Raw genomic sequence first — 22,121 nt, 5'->3', positions numbered from 1 at the left:
CTCAGGATTGTCAGGTTGCTTACTTTATTGCCGGAGAAGAGTTTTTAAGTCTGTAAGTATCTGATGTTATGTGGAAAAAAAAAAATAGGTGATTTTCTTTAGAGCTGGGGAAGGTCTGCCTGCAGGTCCTTGGGCACTGTCTACTAGGAGGGTAAGTATCGTTTAAAAATAGAACTAGGTGTAGAAACTTACTGGCATCAGAATTTCCACCAGGGTGAATTATGTGTGGGGCAGAAAATATTTTGAATGGAGGAAGTGAGCCCTTGAGCAGAAGGCTGAGTCACAGTAGAAGTTTCTTAAGCCATCTATTAAAGAAGGCATTCCAGGGCCGGAGAGATGGCTTAGTGGTTAAAGCACTTGCCTGTGAGGCTTAAGGACCCAGGTGTGATTCTCCAGTTCCCACGTAAGCCAGATGCTCATGGTGGTGCGTGCAACTGGAGTTTATTTGTTGTAGCTAGAGGTCCTGGTGCACTAATTCTCTCTTCTGTCCCTATCTGCCTCTTTCTTTCCCTCTCTCTCAAATAAATAAAACAAATAAAAAATATCTTTAAAAAGGAAGACAGTCTAGTTAACTACTGAATTTGTCAGTTTCTTCATTTTTTCAAGTAGCATTTGGAGTGTATTCGTTTTTTTAAAATAATTTTTTGTTTATTTTTATTTATTTATTTGAGAATGACAGACAGAGAGAGAAAGAGGCAGATAGAGAAAGAATGGGCACAGGGCCTCCAGCCACTACAAACAAACTCCAGAGGCATGTGTCACCTTGTACACCTGGCTTATGTGGGTCCTGGGGAATTGAGCCTTGAACTGGGGTCCTTAGGCTTCACAGGCAAGCGCCTAACCACTAAGCCACCTCTCTAGCCCTGAAATGTATTAGTTTTTAAATTCCATTGAGTTCCAGTCACTTGAAGATGTCATTATTGTTGTTTATAATAAATATTTATTTATGTATTTATTTGTGTGTGGGGAGGGAATGGACATGCCAGGGCTTCGTGCCTCTGCAAACAAACTCCAGATGCATGTGCCACTTTGTGTGTGTGGCTTTACATGGGCACTGGGGAATCAAGCCTGGGCCATGAGGCTTTGCATGCAAGTGCCTTAGCTGCTCAGCCATCTCCTGTCCCCTCCCCTCCCCCTTTTTGAGGTAGGGTCTTTTTATATAATAAATAGCTCAGTCTTCCAAACACTTGGATTATAGGCATTTGCCAGACCACACCTAGTTGTAACATCTTCTTTTCCACCTTCTTCTTCCTAGTTGTCTTTCTTTTTCTCTAAAAAGACCAGCGGTTTTTCATTGTATTTTTTTTTTTTTGTATTTTTTTCCCCATCTGGCACATCCATGTGTCCAAGCACATTTTGTATGATTTCTGCTACAGACATAAATGGTCCGACAGAACCATTTTCTTAGTGAAGAATAGTATTTATCTATTTTTTAAAGATTTGTTTTAATTTATTTATTAAAGACAGAGAGAGGGAGAGAGAATACACACATCAGGGCCTGTAGCCACTGCAAACGAACTCCAGATGCATGTGCCACCTTGTGTATATGGGACTTGGGGAATTGAACCCGGGTCCTTAGGCTTTGCAGGCCAGTGCCTTAACCGCTAAGCCATCTCTTCAGCTCAGGAATAGTATTTAAAGACAACCTTCTGACAGACAAGTGTGCTTCTGCAGCGCTTTGGGGTGCTGACTGGCCTACGGGTTATATATTGGCCGAGAGGAGCACTTTCGCTGCAGATGCTACATGACCTTAAGTAAGCTGATTACTTAAGCTGCCTTTCTTTTCGCAAATACAAGGCGCAAGTAGTAGTTCAGGGGCTTTCAAAAACAAGAATCAAGGGCTGGAGAGATGGCTTAGCGGTTAAGCGCTTGCCTGTGAAGCCTAAGGATCCCGGTTCGAGGCTCGGTTCTCCAGGTCCCACGTTAGCCAGATGCACAAGGGGGCGCACGCGTCTGGAGTTCGTTTGCAGAGGCTGGAAGCCCTGGCGCGCCCATTCTCTCTCTCTCCCTCTATCTGTCTTTCTCTCTGTGTCTGTCGTTCTCAAATAAATAAATAAACTTTAAAAAAATTTAAAAAAAAACAAGAATCAAATGAATGAATACATATGAAGGTCTATATCAATTTCTAGCACGCATTATGCAAACTGTTACAGCTTGTGAACTTGCATATGGCCAGCAGGGGTCCTTTTTCACCCTCCGCAGGGAGCTCCCAGAATCCTCTTGGAGTAAATGTTGGGAAAACGGTAGGCGAATGCATTCAGGGGAGAGGTTCCCCAACTTCACGCCTGCACCGCAGCCTAGCGTCAGGTGGTGGGTTTCTTGCAATACTTCTGCCTCCTGAGGTGCTTAGGCATTGACCATGGGCAAGGAATGGGGTTCTGAATGCCAGTCTCTCTGCATGGCTCACTGAGGTGGAACCAGTCATTGCGGGGAGGCAATAGGATAGGGAGTTCCTTGTAAATCTCTTTCCTTTTACAAGCGTCCAACTTTGAGGACTGGGGTCTTAGAGACCTGTCAGTCTCTGCTACAGTCCTTACTACAGCCTGAACGCGATCTGTGCCTCGTCCTGCATGCTTAACCTGTTAGGTCTTGCCTTTAGCTCTGTTTGGAAGGGAAGTCACCTTTTCTCTCAGTAGAGAAATGGAAAGTGAGTGAATAACAGTGTATTAGATCAATCAATCCTACATTGATTGATGTTTAGTATAGAGGTTTCTAGGTTATGGAAGTTTGGTTCTTTTATTTCCTTTTGTATTTAAGAATAGTGTGGCAGGATGGCAACAAGTATCAGATCTCGGTTTGTTTTACTTTTGCTTTCAAAAAAGGTGGAAATAACAGAAAGTTAGGGACGATATTTTTCCAAATGAAAATTTGTTTTTTAATTTTTTAAAAAAATTAATTTATTTTAGAGAGACTGAGAGGGGGAGGGAGGGAGAAAGAATGGACAATGCAGAGCCTCCAGTCACTGCAAACGAACTCCAGATGCATGTACCACCTTGTGCATTTGGCTTATGTGGGACCTGCGGAATGGAACCTGAGTCCCTAGGCTTTGCAGGCAAATGCCTTAACAGTTAAGCCATCTCTCCAGCCTGAAAATTTAATTCTTAAGTTATGCAATGAATTTCCTGTAACAATTTGTGAAATTTAGGAGGATATCTGAAATAAAAATAACCCAAATGCCAACCACTAAACTAGTGAGCTGCTACCTTTTACGTAGGGATCTATGTGCATTCGTTATAGTATGAAATATAGTTAAGTGCCCGAGAAGCAACCGCAGTGTGGTGGTGCAAAGAAACTGCTAAAGAAGCTAGTTTATTGTCAGACCTTCTGGATCTGCCAACTGGTGCCTTGAGCAGTACCCTCTGCCTGAAGAACCAGGTCTCTGGGTAGAGTAGGTAATCCTTTCCCCTGTGTCCTGGCTCCCGGGAGTTGTTCGGCTACCTGAGTAGCCAGTAGAAACAGGTCTCCTCCCTGGAGCCCTGCTCAGCGCTGCTCCAAGCTCTCCTGGGGCGGGAAGTAGAAGGCTTGTCTAAGTGCATGGTGTCATCTATATACACAAACAGTGCAAGAAAATCCTTGGCTGTAGTTTATACGGAGTTTTTACATTCTTACTATGCCTAATTGTGATCTGTTCCATTTGAATACTGATATAGCAGTAGCATTTATTCTTTAATGCCTGTCATTTAGTTGACTATAGAAATGACATGTTTTTATTAAACGCTTCTAGAAAGTATTGACGATATCTTATTTTCAGTGTATTTTAATGCCTAATCTCTTAGTCTCTTAACAGTTAAGCCAATTGAGTTTACTATGAAATTGATTGCTTTTCCTCCTGTACTCATGTGACTTTTCTCTGTCTATTTTTTTTTTTTCTGCTTTAGTTACTGACTGTGAGAGAGGGGTGAGTGTTCTTCCTAAAGATGAGGGGCACACACTAGCTGGGGAAACTAATAGAGATCTTCTTTTCTCCCTTGCACACCCCAAAGGCCTAATTGTTCCATTACTCTTGTCCTGTCCCGTTTCCTCCCTTCCTCCCTTCCTTTCTTGTTTTCTTTTCTTTTCTTTTTTTTTTTTTTCGAGGTAGGGTCTCACTCCAGCCCAGGCTGACCTGGAATTCACTATAGAGTCTCAGGGTGGCCTCGAACTCATGGCGATCCTCCTACCTCTGCCTCCCGAGTGCTGGGATTAAAGGTATGCGCCACCACGCCTGGCTCTTTTCTTTTTTTTTGAGGTAGAATCTCACTGTAGCCCAAGCTGACCTGGAATTCACTGTGTAGTCTCAGGCTGGCCTTGAACTCACGGTGATCCTCCTACTTCTGCTTCCTGAGTGCTTGGATCAAAGATGTGCGCCACGGCGCCTGGCTCTTTCTTCTTCTTAAATGATTCATATGATGTCAGCTTTCCCTGGGCTCCCTTTATGTGACGTTATTCATATCTTTGTTTCTCATTACTGTGTAGAAGACTTCAGGATGATGTGTACTATTCATTCATGTTTGATGAGCCGCATTAGAAACGTGATTCGACCTGAACACACAAATGCTATAATGACTTTCAAAGAGCAACATTCGGAACCGCCTTTAACATTAAAGGTCTTACTGTAAAAATCTAAGCTTCAAATCAGGTTTTTACTTTTCTACTGTATTGTTTGTCTTTTAGGGATTAGGAAAAGAGGAACCCCAAAGTGAGAAACATATCAAAAAGAGTCCTGCACTGGCTTCTGACAAGAGACCCAGCAGAGTGCCTTCAAAATCAGTGGACTTAAACAAAAATGAGTATCTTTCTCTAGACAAAAGCAGCACTTCAGATTCTGTCGATGAAGGTAAAGCATTTCTTTTTAAATGTATTTATATGTTTATTTGTAAAGAGAAAGAAAAAGTATGGGCACACCAGGACCTCCAGCTGCTGCAGATGAACTCCAGAGGCACACACCACGTTGTGCATCTGGATTTATGTGGGTACTGGGGAACTGAATCCAGGCTGGCCGGCTTTGCAAGCAAGAGGCTTTAACTCTCTCCAGCCTGTTCCCCCCCCCCAAATTTTGTAAATTCATTTTTAATGTATGTGAGTATGCATGGCATGCATACATGCGTGTATTATGTGTGTTCATGTGTGGGTGCGTGCATGTGTCATGCATGTGTGTGTGGAGGTCAGGTCATCATTTGTCTCCTTTGAGACAAGGAGCTCACCGGTTAGGCTAGACTAGCTGAGCTCCAGGGATCCTCTGTCTCTGTCTTCCCAGTGCTGGGATTACAGGCACTTGGCCCTTCCCAGCATTTTACACGGGGGCTGGGGAATTGAATGCAGGTCTTCATCTTCGTAAAGCAGACACTTTACCGACTGCGCCATTTACTCAGCCCCAAGAATTTCTTATGCATTTGAATACAGTCCTATGCATGTCTTTTCATACTTCTCTTTGTATTGGGTATGTGCACATTGAGACTTCCATTGGGTAGTTTCAGCCTATAAAAAAACAGAAAAAAGATCCTGGCGTGGTGGCTCACGCCATTAATCCCAGCACTCAGTAGGCAGAGGCAGGAGGATCTCCATGAGTTCAAGGCCAGCCTGAGACTACATAGTGAATTCCAGGTCAGCCTGGGCTAGAGCAAGACCTTACCTGGAAAAACAAAACAAAACAAAACAAAACAAAACAAAACAAAACAAAACAAAGAAAGCAGGAGAAAAATCTGTTAAATCTATCCCATCTTTGCTTCTCCTAGAATTTGGAAATTTTCCAACACTGGTTTTTAAGAATCTAAGCTTTCAGGCAATGGAAGCAGACCCATGCTAATGGAAAATCAAATTTGTTACTAAATATGTGCATGCCTGGTAAAACACTCACACTCCACAGGTAGAATGGCTTGTCAGTGTATCTAAATTATCCTTGTTTTAAGGGTGGAGAAATAAGAAATTGAGAGATAAGTCTAAAATCATGTACTACTTTGTATGGGGGGGTTTGGGGACTTAGTCTCTCAGTACAATGTTCTCTCTCTCTTTTTTTTCTTTTTCCCAAGGTAAGGTCTCCCTCTAGCCCAGGCTGACCAGGAATTCACTATGTAGTCTCAGGATGGCCTTGAACTCTCAGCGATCCTTGATCCTACTACCTCTGCCTCCTGAGTGCTGGGATTAAAGGCGTGCGCCACAACACACGGCTCCAATGTTATGTTTTTTTTAAATTTTTATTAGCATTTTCCATGATTATAAAAAAAATCCCATGTTAATTCCCTCCCTCCCCCCTCCAATGTTATTTTTATTTAACTCCAGTACATCCCAAATTCTTGTTTCTTTTCCTCCTCTTCTTCCTCCTCTTCCTGTTCTTCTTTCTCTTCCTGTTCTTTTTTTTTTTTTTTTTTTTTTTTTTAAGGGACTCACTGGCAAAGGTTACAGTGAGCTGCTTTTTGTATTATGAAAACAGCTAGACAGGCAGGGCTACATTCTGAGATTATTGTTAACTTAAATTATTAGGTAGCTTCCATAAAGAGAGAAAGAAGATTTCTAAAATTCCTTGGAAAGAAATCTTAAGCACAAAGTCCTGCGTTGGTGTTACACACAAGATGATTCAGTTCCCTATGTGGGGACATACAAGCCTTTTGCTATTGTTATATTAGAATAAAAGGATAAATTTTTGAAGGTGAAACATAATTGCTTCGGAACTGATTTATTTTAGTCAATTTATGTTTAATTTTTAAATTTAACTTCAATGCACATTTAGAGAAACATTCTATCATTGAAATTTATTACAAAGATAACTGTTAATACTACAGGGCCCTCGCTGAAACCATAGAGGAATTGGGGAAATGAGCAAGAGTGCTGCTTTCTTGGTGAACCTGGTATCAGCACAAGGGTGAAGGAGACAGACACAGAGAACACTCAACTCCTACCAAACCAGAGATCCAGAGACACAGAGGCTCCCAAGACCTCATCACTGAAGTAGACCTAAAACAAATCGAACATGGCTCAGGGAAATTTGCGGAAGAGGGGGCAGAAAGATTGTTAGAGCCACGTGTTGGGACATTATGCACAGAGATATTGCTTCTTACCCATAACTGATGGCTACCCCCACAGTGCATGACCCACATTCCCCAACGAGGAGGGTCCCTGCAGAGGGGGGAGGAGGCTAATGATGGTACCAACGTGGCTGTATACACACTGTGCACATAACTAATAATAATATAGTAATAATTTTTTTAAAAGTGCCCAGAGCACAAAACAATCTTACCTGTAATAAATCGCTATAATTAACTGATTTTTAACATGTTTCTCTTTGTAAGATTGTACCTAGAAAAATCCAGAAAACTTAGCCTGTGTTTTAGTTCAAACTTTATCAAGACATAATAATAATAATGATCATAATAACAACAACATGGTACCCAGAAATAACCTAACCGGGACTGGGGAGATGGCTCAGCAGGTTAAAAGCTCTTGCTTGCAAAGCCTGTCAGCCTGGGTTCAATTCCCCGGCACCCATGTGAAACCAGATGCAAAGCAGCTCACGCGTCTGTGACCCCAGTGTGCTGGTCACAGTGGGCGGCAGAGCTGGGCGAATCCAAAACTGGAGCCAGCTGGTCAGGTGACATTTGCAGTCCTGGCAGCTTGTTTCCAGCAGCAGAAGACCCCACCTCAAAGAAGGTGGGGCAGAGACGCCTCAGGTTCGTTCTGTGTCCCCATGTGTGTCCAGGCACACCGACGCTGCAGGGGAATAAGGATGCTTTGTCGTCAGCGCTGTGCAGCCCAAGTGTCCCCCTGCTCGGCCTTCGTTTAGTTCTAACAGGACGCTCCTGCTGATCATCTTGCTGTGTGGAGGGAGATAGAGTGAGACAAGGTAGAGGAGGAGAGAGGCAGACAAAAGTCGAGACTATAATACAAATAAAACGTTAGTCAGAGGCTGGGGAGACGGCTCCAGGGCTAAGAGTGTGCTTGCCTCTTAAGCACAGGGGCCTGAGAATGCCCAAGTTTGATGCCCCAAGCACCCACTTTAAAAAGCTGGGTGTGGGGCTGGAGAGACGGCTTAGTGGTTAAGCGCTTGCCTGTGAAGCCTAAGGACCCCGGTTCGAGGCTCGGTTCCCCAGGTCCCACGTTAGCCAGGTGCACAAAGGGGTGCACGCATCTGGAGTTCGTTTGCAGTGGCTGGAGGCCCTGGCGCGCCCATTCTCCCTCTCTCTGTCTCTTTCTCTCTCTGTCACTCTCAAATAAATAAAAAAACAAAATTTTTTTTAAAGTTTAAATTTTAAAAAAAAAAGCTGAGTGTAAAGTTTAAATTTAAAAAAAAAGCTGGGTGTTGGCAACACGTTTGTCACCCCACTATTCTGAGGGTGGAGATTGGAAAATTGCTGGGGCTTACTGATCAAAACAACAGCTCTTGGTTGAGTGAGAAACTGTCTTAAGGAAATACATCCGGAGGAGGGCACCTTGGATTTCTCCCCTGCCCACATGTGCATCAACGACACACGCATCACACACACACCCTGTTGTTCAGGGGAAAGTTTCATAGCAAGCCACGCCATCTGTCTACTTTCTCTCGATACTGCTAACCGGGGGAGTGTCCTTATTATTTAGGAGTCACTCATGTGCTTCCGGATGGAAGTTAGGGCTCTAGAAAGATCCACTCTGGCACCCAGTGGCCAAATAGGTAAGTGACACCAAAGCAAGCAATCGTTAGTTTTCTCTTTCTTTTAAAGAGTAGCGCTTAAAACTCATTTTATCACTGGGTTTCCGCAAAAGGAAACATTTAATGGGAAGTTACATAGGTGACAGCAGTAAAACTTAGCAGCTGTGCATATGCCTGTCTAGTGACACGGAACGACAGTGGTGTGGTCACTGCATGGTGGCCTGGGGCATGTGTGGCCCTGACTCTAGTAAGGCCTTACACGGAACTCTCGGCCTTCTTTATTCCATAGTTAAGGGGAATGGGATGAATTATTTTTCATGTTAGATCGTCACTGCATAACAATGAAAGCACTCCTGCTGTTTTCCCTAAGTGAGTTCCAAAGTCCCAGGCTTGTCAGATCTATCAAATGGGATGACAATGAGTCTACTTCTTGCTATTTTCTTAAGGTGGTAAAATTATGAAGGCACTTGAGGCAATAAACTAGGGAGAAAATGGAAAAGGTCAAAAGAAGTAAACCATCCCAGAAGATTTGGAAATGTGTGTGTGTGTGTGTGTGTGTGTGTGTGTGTGTATGTTTTGTTTCATTTTATGTTGCCTTTTTTTTTTTAATTTTAAAGAGAATTGGCACACAAGGGCCTCAGCCACTGTAATAGAACTCCAGGCACTTGCACCACCTAGTGGGCACATGTGACCTTGCGCTTGCCTCACCTTTGTGCATCTGGCTAACATGGGATTTGGAGAGTGGAACATGGGTCCTTAGGCTTTGTAGGCAAGTGCCTTAACCACTAAGCCATCTCTCCAGCCCTTATGGTGTTTTTTTTAAAAGTATTTTTTAATATTTTTATTTATTTACTTATTTGACTGATAAAGAGGGAGGGAGGGAGAGGCAGAAAGGTAGAGAATTGGTGCACCAGGGCCTCCAGTCAGTGCAAACAAACTCCAGACGCATGCGCCCCCTTGTGCATCTGGCTAACGTGGGTCCTTGGGAATGGAACCTGGGTCCTTTGGGTTTGCAGGCAAACGCCTTAACTGCTAAGCCATCTCTCCAGCCCTTATGGTGTCTTTTTGAGACAGGACATGACTGGGTAACCATGGCTGTCCTGAAACTCCGCTGGCCACAGGCTGGCCTCAAACTTGTGGCCATCCTCTTGCCCCTGAGTGTTGGGGTTACAGGCATTTACCATCATGGTTATCTAAAATGGTAGTGTTTTGATGTACTTTGTGAAGGTCTCCCTTTTTCCCTTTTCCATCCCTCAGATGCTGTAGTTTAGGGGAGAAGACACTGGGTTATTTTGATACAGAGACTTGTTCTAGAGTCATATATCCTGACAGGACCAACCAAAATAGCCTTGAGGAACATCTCACTGAGAAAACTAAAGTGGTTTCTGGCCCTGTAGCTCTGACGTGCCATTTAACTGAAGTCCCGAAAGCAGAAGTTTGACTCAAAGGTGCCAGTTTTAAAAGTTTAAATTTGTTTTGTTTTGTTTTTTGAGGTAGAGTCTCTCTCTGGCCCAGGCTGACCTGGAATTAACTATGTAGTCTCAGGGTGGCCTCGAACTCATGGAGCTCCTCCTACCTCTGCCTCCTGAGTGCTGGGATTAAAGGCGTGCGTCATCACACCTGGCTTAAAAATTTTTTAAATATATTTTTATTTGAGACAAAGAGAAAGGAAGAGAGAGAGAGGGAATGGGTGCACCAGGGCCTTTATCCACTGCAAAAGAAGTCCAGATGCATGTGCCACCTTGTGCATCTGGCTTTCATGGGACCAGGAGAATTGAACCTGGGTCCTCAGTCAAGTGCATTAACTGCTAACCCATCTCTCTAACTCAAATCTGCCATTTTTGATGATCTAATTCTACCTAGGTAGTTTGGAACCTGCTGAGAGTGAGGGTTCCTTTATGAGACATATTTCCATACTTCCAAAACAGGCTCTGGTCCCTAGCTGCTGAACATTGTTGAGCACTAAGCATTGTGTTTCATCATGCTAAATCATATTATTAATTCTACACTTTGATAGATTCACAGAGTAGGCTACAGAACTTCATCATTGATTTACAGGGTTGTTGGGTGACAGATTTTTCCATAGCCTAGGAAGCTGGGGAGGAGTTTCAGACATCTGAGAAAATGCTGGGAGTGTCTTGGCAAATAAAGATGAATTGCTGTGCAAGGGAGCATGACTGTGTCTTTGGGGCATGACAGTCTGCTGCCTGTCAGGATCTTGGCTGCCTCCGTCCCCTTTCTGGTGTCATGAGCAGACTGTGAAAGCTCTGTGCAGGAGGTAGAGCCATGCGTGGACGGTGACAAAGTGACTGAGATTCCTGGTCCATGTCATGGTAACAGAACCTGATGTGACAGGACTTCTTAACCAAGTCTCCATGCCAAGAATGGAAGCCAAGATTAGGTCATTGGGAAAGACACAAAAGAAAAACAAACTGGGAATTCTTGACCTGCAGCTGACAAAATAAGATGAACTATAGGCCAAGCCAGGCAAAGCATCATGGGACTTGGAATATTAGAAAATGCTTATTAATTAATGAAGGTGAGAACAAGTAGACCTCTGGCCAAAGCTATAAACTAGGCTACTGTTTCTCAGAAGCAGCCATGATATTAAACCAGGTTATTGTGCTGGTTTGACTGCAAATGGCCTCATAGACTCAGGTGCTTTTTTTTTTTTTTTTAAATTAAGATTAAGTTTCCTATTTAAGTCTCTCATAGGTTAATTAATCTCACAGATGCCAGCTGGAGGTGTGTCACTGGGGATGAATCTTGAGTCCAGCCCTCCTAAGTGTGTGAAGAACCAGTTTGAGCTCTGGTGATTGTTGGCTTTTCTCTCTTCCTTCCTTTCTTTTCTTTTTTCCTTCCTTCTTTCTTCTTAATACTAAATAATTTGAGAAAGAGAGAGGGGCAGATAGATATAGAGAGAATGGGCACGTATTCCAGGGCCTCCAGCCACTGCAAATGAACTCCAGATGCGTGTGTCACCTTGTATATCTGACTTATGTGGGCACTGGGGAGTTAAACCTGGGTCCTTAGGCTTCACAGGCAAGTGCCTTAACTGCTAAGGCAAGCCCTCTTTATTTCTCTCTCTCTCTCCCTTTTTGAGGTAGGGTCTTGTTCTGGTCCAGGCTGACCTAGAATTAGTCTGAGGCTGGCCGTGAGCTCACAGTGACCCTCTAGCTCAGCCTCTAAGTGCTTCCATTAAAGGCGTACACCACCACACCAGGCAGCTTCTCTCTCTCTGCTGTGGATGCTGAACTGAGCCGGCTTCTTCTGCCATGGTGAAGCTTCCCCTGGAATCTGTCAGCCTGAAATAAGCCCTTTCCTCCCATAAGCTCTTCTGGTTGGGCGTTTGTCCCAACAATGGAGCAGCAACTGCAGAAGTTGTGTTGATAGTTACCTCACTTGTGTTTTTAAGCAACATAACTCAGTTGAACTTTTTTTTTTTTTCAGTTGTGAAGAATATAAGAAGATAGGGGGTACCAGTTTTTAGGAAAGGTAAACTACAGCTGGGTTTGATAGCACATGCCTCTTAGCACGTGGGAGGCCGAGACACCAAGATCAAGAGTTCAGGGACAGCTTGCCCGGATTGTTTTGATACAGGGGCTTGCTCTCAGCTCGTGTGTCCTGACAGGACTGAACAACACAGCATTGTGGAATGTCTCATGGAGGCAACTGCAGTGGTTTCCGGCCCTGTGTCTCTGATGTGCTGCTTAACTGAAGTACGTGTAGTGGAAGTTAGACTTGAATGTGATGATCTAATTCTACCTGAGCAGTTTGACACCTGGAACAAGGAGAGGGACAGAGACTGTATGTCCTTAGTTGCCAAATTAAACTCCACAACTGTTTGTTTTATTTTATTTATTTATTTATTTATTTTTTTCAAGATAGGGTCTCAGTCTGGTCCAGGCTGACCTGGAATTCACTATGTAATCTTAGGGTGGCCTCGAACTCAAAGTGATCCTCCTACGTCTTCCTCCTGAGTGCTGGGATTAAAGGCATGTGCTTCCATGCCCAGCTATTTTTTAAAAATATCTTTAAAAATACTTTTAAAAGCGTTTTATTTGTTTATTTGAGAGTGACAGAGAGAGAAAGAGGCAGATAGAGAGAGAGAGAGAGGGAGAGAGAGGGAGAGAGAGAGAGAGAGAATGGGCGCGCCAGGGCTTCCAGCCACTCCGAATGAACTCCAGACGTGTGCGCCTCCTTGTGCATCTGGCTAAGGTGGGTCCTGGGGAACCGAGCCTCGAACTGGGGTCCTTAGGTGTCATAGGCAAGCGCTTAACTGCTAAGCCATCTCTCCAGCCCTAAAAATCTTTTTTATTGACAAGTTCTATAATGATAATCAAGCATAATTCCCCCACACTTTTCCCTTCATAAATCCACCCTCCATCACACGCCCGCCCCCTCTTAGTCTCTCTTATTTTAATGTCATCTTTTCCTTCTTGAAGGTCTTATGTAGGTAGTACCATGCACTTCAAGGTTATGGATATCCGGGCCATTCTGTGCCTGGGGGGAGCACGTTGTAAGGAGTCCTACCCTTCCTTTGGCTCTTACATTCTTTCTACCACCTCTTCTGCAATGGACCCTGTGCCTTGGAAGGTGTAATAGAGATGTTTCAGTGATGAGCACTCCTCTGTCACTTCTTCTCCGCACCATGGTGCCTTTTGAGTCATCCCAGTGGTCACCACCATCTGAAAAGAGGAGCTTCACTAACCAAAAGTGAGAATGGCATTAATATACAGGTATGAGCATTAAGAGAGGTGCTTACGGTTAAGTTTGGACAACATAATATATGCATTTAGCCAATCACCAGCAGGTGTTACTCCCCTAGGGCTGGTGATCTCCCCCACCATAGGCTTCTGACTAGGTTTTCAGTACTAGGCATGTATTCCCTCCCACAGAACAGGCCACTAGTCAAATAGAGGGTGGTTGGTTTCCCCCATAGCAGACATGCCACTATTGCACCCATTGGCTCATTTGGCTTGACTGGCTAAGCATAAGACTTGCAGTGTCCACTGTTGTTTATCTCACTGATGATGTCTCTCTCTGTCAGCTGTTCTACAGGGAGGAGTTTTCCAGCTCAGCTCCAGCTTGGTTTCTCAGTGACTTGCAGGCCAAGCACAACTGTTTTCCTTTCATGCTCACCTAGTCCATTTTAGGCACCTCAAAACCTTGCAGCAGCTTCATGTCAATACATTTGCCCTCCATTTACCTTCTTCACTTCACATATTTCCACTGGCTGTTTTCAAGGTGATGTTTGAGATAGTATTTCTGCATTATTCACAATGGCAACCTGCTCCTGAGTTAAGCAGTGCCCCTTTCCCCATTTAAAAAGTACGACTAATGGCTGGAGGGGTGGCTCAGTGGTTAAGGTGTTTGCCTGCAAAGCCTGATGACCAGGGCTTGATTCCCCAGTACCCACATAAAGCCAGATGCACAAAGTGGCACATGCACCTAGGAGATCCTTTGCAGTGGTATGCCTGTACTCTCTCTCTCTGATCTCTCTGCTTGCAAATAAATTATATATATATATGGGCTGGAGAGATAGCTTAGCGGTTAAGGTGCTTGTCTGTGAAGCCAAAGGACCCAGGTTTAATTCTCCAGTATTCCCCTAAGTTAGATGCACAAGGGTGTGGGTGCATCTGGAGTTTGTTTGCAGTGGCTAGAGACCCTGGCATGCCCATTTTCTCTCTGCCCCTCTCTCTCTTCTCTCTCTGCTTGCACCTAAATAAAATAAAATAAAAATTTAAAAAACAAAGATCCCGTAAAACTTGTGAGACCCTACCTAAAAAAAAAGTACTGGCTGACTTGATGTTATTTGGATAAATATTAGTGTGATGGGCCTGGAAAAATGGCTTAGTGGTTGAGGTACTTGCATGTGAAGCCTAAGGACCCATGTTCGACTCCCCATATCCCACATAAGCCACATGCACAAGGTGACACATGTTCAAGGTCACACATGCACACAAGGTGGGACATGCATCTGGAGTTTGATTACAGTGGCTGGAGGCCCTGGTATGTCAATTCTCTCTCTCTCACCTTCTCTCATAAAAAAGGCCAGTCTGTTGGACTTTCCTCAAAAAAGTGACTGTGGGGCTGGAGAGATGGCGTAGCGGTTAAGCGCTTGCCTGTGAAGCCTAAGGACCCCGGTTCGAGGCTCAGTTCCCCAGGTCCCACGTTAGCCAGATGCACAAGGGGGCGCACGCGTCTGGAGTTCGTTTGCAGAGGCTGGAAGCCCTGGCGTGCCCATTCTCTCTCTCTTCCTCTATCTGTCTTTCTCTCTGTGTCTGTCACTCTCAAATAAATAAATAAATAAAATTAAAAAAAAGTTACTGTGATGAATTTATAAATGAATAATTCAAGATGTAAATGATTTATTGCACATACTTCTTTTCTTGAACAAATTTTGTACCAAACATATGATAGTTAAATTTCTACAAGTAATATAGTAAATTGTACTTTTTGTTTGTTTATTTGTTTTCAAGGTAGGATTTCGCTTTAGCCCAGGCTGACCTGGAATTCACTATGTAGTCTCAGGGTGGTTTCAAACTCACGGTGATCCTCCTACCTCTGCCTCCCACCACCACGCCCAACAGTAAATTGTACTTAAAAAAATATTTATTTTTATTTATTTGACAGAGAAAGAGGGAGGGAAAGAGGAAGGGAGGGAAGGGGAGAGAGAGAGAGAGAGAGAGAGAGAGAATGGGCTCACCAGGGCCTCTAGCCACTGCAAACAAACTCCACACATGTGTGCCCCCTTGTGCATCTGGCTAACGTGGGTTCTGGGGAATTGAACCTGGGCCCTTTGGCTTTGCAGGCAAGCGCCTTAACTGCTCAGCCATCTCTGCAGCCCTGTAAATTGTACTTTTATTAGTCATAATTTAGTCTCTTATTTAACAATGGAACTTAAGAGAAATATGTAAATACTGTATTGAAGTGATTTCTCCTTTTCCATATGAATAAGAAGCTTACTTTTGAATAGTTATAATTCTAGGCCCCTCAGAGAAATGGCTGCTTGTAAGGATGGTGCAGAGAAAGTGTCAGCTGGTCCGGGAGCATATTGTATTACATTTAAAAGCTCCCGCACAGCCAAAGAGACAATCAATAGAGTGAAAAGATTGTCTACAGAATGGAGGGAATCTTTGCCAGTTACTCATATCCCACACAGATTAATATCCAGAATATATTTGAAAAATTAAACCAAGCTACAAGTAATCCAATTAGTGAATGGACAAATTAACTGAGCACTTTCAAATATACAATCTGGCCAATCATTACATATGAAAATACTAACATCCTTGGCCATCAAGGAAATGCCAGTCAAAGCTGCACTGAGATTCTGTCTCACCCCATTGGAATGGTTGTCATTAAGAAAACAAAACAAAAAAATAGCAAATTTTGCTGAGGATGTGGGGAAAAGGAACCTTTATACTCTTACTGTCTTTATGTCTGCTGTGTGTGTTAGTCTAGTCATTATGGAAATCAATATGGACGTTTTTCAAAAAATTAAAAATAAAACTTCTAAGCTGGGCATGGTGGCACACGCCTTTAATTCCAGCATTTGGGCAGGAGGATCACTGTGATTTTGAGGCCAGCCTGAGACTACATACTGAATTCTAGGTCAGCCTTGGCTAGAATGAGACCCTACCTTAAAAAAACAAAACAAGAAACCAAAACCAAAAGCAAAACAAAACAAAGCAAAACAACAAAACAATCCCAAACACCAAGAAAAAAAAATGAAAGTTCTATGTGACCCATCTGTACCACTTGTGGTACGTGCCCCAAAGAAACAGAGCCAGCTAACTATAGAGCTCCCTGCTCACCCATCTTTATTGCTTCACTGTTCAGGAGCCAAGTTTTGGGGTCCACCTAAATGCCCATCGGTGGATGAATGGATAAAGACGCCTTGATATGTACACAATGAGATTTTACTCATTCATGTAATGAATCAAATTAAGTTGTTTTCAGGAAAATGGATAGAACTGGAGATTACTGTAAAATAAGCTAGTCTCACAAAGACAAATATTATACATTTTCTCTTATATGTGAAATGCAGGAAAAATTCAAAGAACACAAAAGTAAAATGGGAAGGGATTAATATGGCTGTGGAGGGAAAGAAGAGAAAGGGCTAAGAAAGACAACAGAACAGGGAAATATGACCAAACCACTTTACATGTGTGCGTGGAAATGCGAAAACGCAGCCCTCTACTTTGTACAGTCAATATGTTCGAGTACATGTATAGAAAAGTGAAAAAGGAAGGGGGAAAGGTATGTCAAAAAATATCTAAGGGCTGGAGAGATGGCTTAGCAGTTAGGGGGCTTGCCTGCGAAGCCTAAGGACCCACATTCGACTCTCCAGGTCCCACATGGGCCAGATGCACAAGGTGATGCAAGCATGCAAGGTTGCACATATGCACAAGGTGGCGCGCGCATCTGGAGATTGATTGCAGTGTCTGGAGGCCCTAGTGCATCAATTCTGCTGCTCTCTCTTACTGTCTCACATAAAAAAAAAAAAAGACCAGTTTGTCTCAAAAAAAATATCCAAGACAGGGCTGGAGAGATGGCTTAGTGGTTAAGCACTTGCCTGTGAAGCCTAAGGACCTTGGTTCGAGGCTCAATTCCCAGGACCCACATTAGCCAGATGCACAAGGGGGCGCATGCATCTGGAGTTTGTCTGCAGTGGCTGGAGGCCCTGGCGCGCCCATTCTCTCTCTCTCTCTCTCTCTCTGCCTCTTTCTCTCTCTGTCTGTCACTCTCAAATAAATAAATAAAAATAATAAACAAAAAAATTAAAAAATATCCAAGACAGCTCAAATGAGAGTCTAGTTAAAGAGCAAAGTAAATGTGATAGTATTAGTATTAGATTACAACCTAAAGAATAAAATAGGACTGGAGAGCTGGCTTAGCCGTTAAGGCACTTGCCTGCAAAGCCAAAGGACCAAGCTTCAATTCCACAGGACCCATGTAAGCCAGATACACAAGGTGGCGCATGTGTCTGGAGTTCATATGCAGTGGCTGGAAGTCCTGGCATGCCCATTTTCTCTGTCTGTTTGTCTGTCTCTCTCTCTGTACCTGCCTCTCTAATAAATAAAATAAAAAATAAATAATATAATAATTTCACAAGTCCATACTGATAGTTGATTGAATAACCACATAAGTGGGGAGAAAGCACACATCTTTCCTCTGGAGTGATATGTGTAGATGCCTCTTCTGGTCGTAGAGCTTAGTTCTCTTCCCATTGAGTATGGGCTGAGGCTAGTGACTTATTTCCCATGAGTGGAAAATAGAGGAAGGAGGTCACTGCAACTTCATGGGGAAGAAATCTGCCAGACAGTATCTGAACCAGATGGTCAAGGCTGACATCATATATCAGGTTAATATCCTGTACTCCCTATTTGATAAGAGCATTTTGTTTATGATAGTCTTTCCAAAACTCTCATTATGGAAAAACATTAGGCAAGCCAAATTGAAGGACATTCTATAAAATACTTAAGCAATATTCTCCCAAGGGTCATGGTCACAAAAGACAAAATGAATGAACTAGAAGGTACCAGAGGTTGGTACAGTAACAGCATGCAACATAGCTTTTAAAGTTGAATCCCTGCATAGAAAAAAAGGCCATTACTAGGGGGAAGGAAAGGAACGAAGCCGAGTTTAACTAGATGCAAATCTTAAATTATTCTAAAATATAGAGTTTTTAAAGACAAGGTTGAAATTCAAAGTTCTAGAAATAAAAACATACGTCCTAGATATTTTAGCTTTCCAATTATAATCAGTTCCTTCCCAAATAAACGTGTATGAAAATGTCACAATGAAGCCTATTATTTTGTACAATTAGTATAAGCTAATAAAAAAGTTGAAATAAGCTGGGCATGGTCGTGTACGACTTTAATCCCAGCACTCAGGAGGCAGAGGTAGGGAGATTGCTGTGAGTTCCAGGTCAGCCTGGGCTAGAGTGAGATCCTACCTCAAAACAACAACTTCAACAAAAGTTCAACTACAAATAGTCATTTACCATTTTTTATATTCCAAGCACTGGCTTCAAGTGTTCAGGGCTGACATGGTTTCCATTCCTGTGGAACACAGAATCGTGTGCGCAAGAGTAATGCTAAACAGGTAGGGTAAGCCACAAACTGGGGTGCAGCCTATGAAGAAATGAACAGGACCTACTGAATCGCTATAGGTTTTTGCTGTCTTTGTGAATATTTGAGGTAATTTTATCACGAACATGTAATACTTGTACATTGGTAAAAGCTATTTCCCAAGCCTGACTGGGAAGTTATAAAACCTTAGCAAATTGCCTCATTCCAGTGGTGCGTCTCTACACGGAAGGAGCTATTATTTGAAACTGGCGAAGTGTTTTTGCATACATGTCTCTACCTGGAGTTCCTATGGTCTTTGCACACAGGTCATTTACTGAGGGGGAACCAGCAGTGACTGGGGTGAAGTTGGAGTTCGACGCTTTGCTGATTTGTAGACCTTTCATTGAACCGGGCTGCCTCCCACGGATTAATATTGATAGACACATCACACAAGTAACTCCTAGAGCTTTACACAGCTAATTCTTGGAGTATGATTTCTGAAGTTTTGGGGGTGCTTTTGTCATACTTTTTATTGTGTATTGATGGAGCACAGTCCTTTAGTGAGAGGTGGAGAGATGGTTTAGTGGTTAAATGCTTACCTGTGAAGCCTAAGGACCCTGGTTCGAGGCTCGATTCCCCAGGACCCACCTTAGCGAGATGCACAAGGGGGCGCACGCGTCTGGAGTTGTTTGCAGTGACTGGAAGCCCTGGTGTGCCCATTCTCTCTCTCTCTCCCTCTTTCTCTGCTTGTTACTTTCAAATAAATAAATAAAAATAAAACAAAAAAAATTAAAGAATAAGTGATCCCTGTCTTTAAATCACCAAAATTTTGTGTTGGATAGCTTTCCACTGGCTCTATGATTACACCGGGCTTTTATCCGTACCCCCACCCCACGTGGCTCTTTTCTGGTGGTCTGCTCCAGGACAGCCTTCTGGACAGCCTTTTCTGGCGGGAAATGGAAAGTCCCTGTGTTCTGGAGCTGGAGTCAACTTAAATTTCAGGCCAGTCACTTCCTGCCCTTCCAGACTTGGCAGTTCTCTCTGGGCCTTAGTTTCCCTCTTCTGTCAAATGGGGATGGTGATGGTAATGCCACATATCCCAGGGGACTGCAGTCAGGCCGAGAAGAGACAGTGCTTGAAAGGCGCTGAGCACAATGTCTGACTGTTCAGTTGTACTGGGTGCCATGTACTCTTTTATCTTACTGTTTCCAGGGAGCACGAGGAGAGGTGAGCCGAGGTCCTGTCACTTGCTCCCAGTAGTTTCCAACAGATCGTTTGCGTTGTCAAGTTCACAGGAAAATGTTCTGTTTTATTGGATGTTATTTAGCTTTGAAGAATACTATTCTTTTTACTTCAGGGTATTGAGAATGGCTTGTGAGCAGGACGGCTCCTCCTCTGGGCGAGTCAGCAATAAATCAACTAGAAGCATCATTAAGGCTAATGAGCTAGTGTAAGCAGCAAATATGCCTCCAATTCACTAAATGCATGAACATTCAGAGGTAGAACGTGCTAATCTCTGTATCTGTGATGAACACTGCCTATTGCTTGTATCATCTCTCTCTCTCTCTCTCTCTCTCTCCATATATATATATATAGTTTTGTTTTGAGGGTCTCCCTTTAGGTCAGGCTGACCTGAAATTCACTATGTAGTCTCAGGGTGGCCTTGAACGCACGGCGATCCTCCTACTTCTGCCTCCTGAGTGCTGGGATTAAAGGCGTGCTCCACCACACCTGGTTTACTTTTTTTTTTTTTTTTTTGGCCATGCCCTGTTTATATTTAATTCTATGTAGTACCTATGTATGTAATTCCAATTTACAGTTCTGATAATTTCCTAGAATGTGCTAATCATTGCGATCCCCCCCCCAGAAAAAAAATCTTAAAATTACCTTCCTTAATTGCGACTGTGTTTTGTTTCAGAAAATATCCCTGAGAATGATCTTTCAGGACGACTTCACATCAACCGCGTCTTTCACATAAGCGCCGAGAGGATGTTTGAGTTGCTCTTCACAAGTTCACGCTTTATGCAGAAATTCACCACTTCTAGAAATATAATAGGTTGGTCCGTCCTTCTGTCCTTACCCAATAGCAAAGCTTGGAGGATTATCCTCAGAGGGCTGAATCTAAAACTGATTTACATAGTCGGGGGCTGGTGGGGGGAGTCTACATGCTTGAATTTATGGTTGCAATTTATTAAATTATTTATTTATTTATTAGAGGGAGGAAGGGAGGGAGAGAGAGAAAGAGAGAGACAGAGAGAATGGGCATCCCAGGGCCTCCAGCCAGTGCAAACGAACTCCAGATGCTGGCACCACCTCGTGCGTATGGTTTACGTGGGACCTGGAGAATCAAACCTGGACCCTTAGGCTTCTAAGGAAAGTGCCTTTACTGCTAAGCCGTCTCTCCAGCTTTGTGATTGCAATTTAAAGACCAGTATTTAAATGTTTGACTAAATTCACATGTGAATAGTATAATTATCTAATTAGACACATGGTACTTAGAATTAAATCCAGACCCTTTAAAAAGACAAATTACAGGGTTGGAGAGATGGCTTAGTGTTTAGGGCACTTGCCTGCAAAGCCCAAGGACCCTGGTTCCGTTCCCTAGTACCCATGTAAGCCAGATGCACAAGGTGGTGCATACATCTGGAGTTTGTTTGCAGTGGCTGGAGGCCCCGGTGTGCCCATTCTCTCTTTATATATGCCTCTCTCTCAAATAAATGAATAAAAATAAAATATTTTTTTAAAACTACATTTTGAAAAATTATATATTCATTCATTTATTTATTTGCAAGCAACGAGAGAGAGAGAGAGAGAGAGAGAGAGAGAAAGACCGAGACAGAGAGAATTAGTGTGCCAGGGCCTCCTGCCATTGCAAATGAACGCCAGATACATGCATGACTTTGTGCCTGTGGCTTTTACATGGGTACTGGGGAATTGAACCCAGGCCATCGGGCTTTGTAAGCAAGTGCCTTTAACCAGTGAGCCATCTCTCCAGCCCCCAAAATACTTTTTAAGTTTATTTTTTTTTAGTTATGGACATACTTAGTATGTAAACAACACCTGTTGGTACCATCATTTTAAAAACTGCATTATTCACTAATGCCTTATTCATGTGACTCGAACCCAGTCCAGGAGGGCTCCCTTGTACAATAGCTGCATGCTAGTTGAGTAGAAACTGGAACAAGTGTTTGGCTAGGTGGCTCAGCAGTAGCCACCGAAGCTGTGACTTCTCCTTTTTTAAAAAAATTTTTGTTCATTTTTATTTATTTAAGAGTGACAGAGAGAGAGAGAGAGAGAGAGAGAGAGAGAAAGAGGCAGATAGGGAGAGAGAGAGAGAACGGGCACGCCAGAGCTTCCAGCCACTGCAAATGAACTCCAGACGCGTGCGCCCCCTTGTGCATCTGGCTGACGTGGGTCCTGGGGAATCGAGCCTCGAACCG

The 22,121-nt window shown here is 43.3% G+C and overlaps 1 protein-coding gene across 4 annotated transcripts in view; it reads left to right on the top strand.

Annotated features, from left to right (window-relative positions):
* Positions 1-22,121, top strand: part of Gramd1c (GRAM domain containing 1C) — a 59,270-nt gene that overhangs the window by 9,941 nt on the left and 27,208 nt on the right. For all 4 annotated transcript variants that reach the window (XM_045147337.1, XM_045147338.1, XM_045147336.1 and 1 more), the window contains 2 exons: positions 4,654-4,816; positions 20,600-20,737. In XM_045147337.1, the coding sequence (XP_045003272.1) occupies positions 4,654-4,816; positions 20,600-20,737 (301 nt within the window). The remainder of the gene's footprint in view (positions 1-4,653; positions 4,817-20,599; positions 20,738-22,121) is intronic.

This window comes from Jaculus jaculus, chromosome 4 (assembly GCF_020740685.1).
Source record: "Jaculus jaculus isolate mJacJac1 chromosome 4, mJacJac1.mat.Y.cur, whole genome shotgun sequence".
In the NCBI taxonomy this organism is placed as follows: domain Eukaryota; kingdom Metazoa; phylum Chordata; class Mammalia; order Rodentia; family Dipodidae; genus Jaculus; species Jaculus jaculus.
Note: the sequence above shows the minus strand (reverse complement) of the source record. Positions and strands in the feature narration are given on the sequence as shown.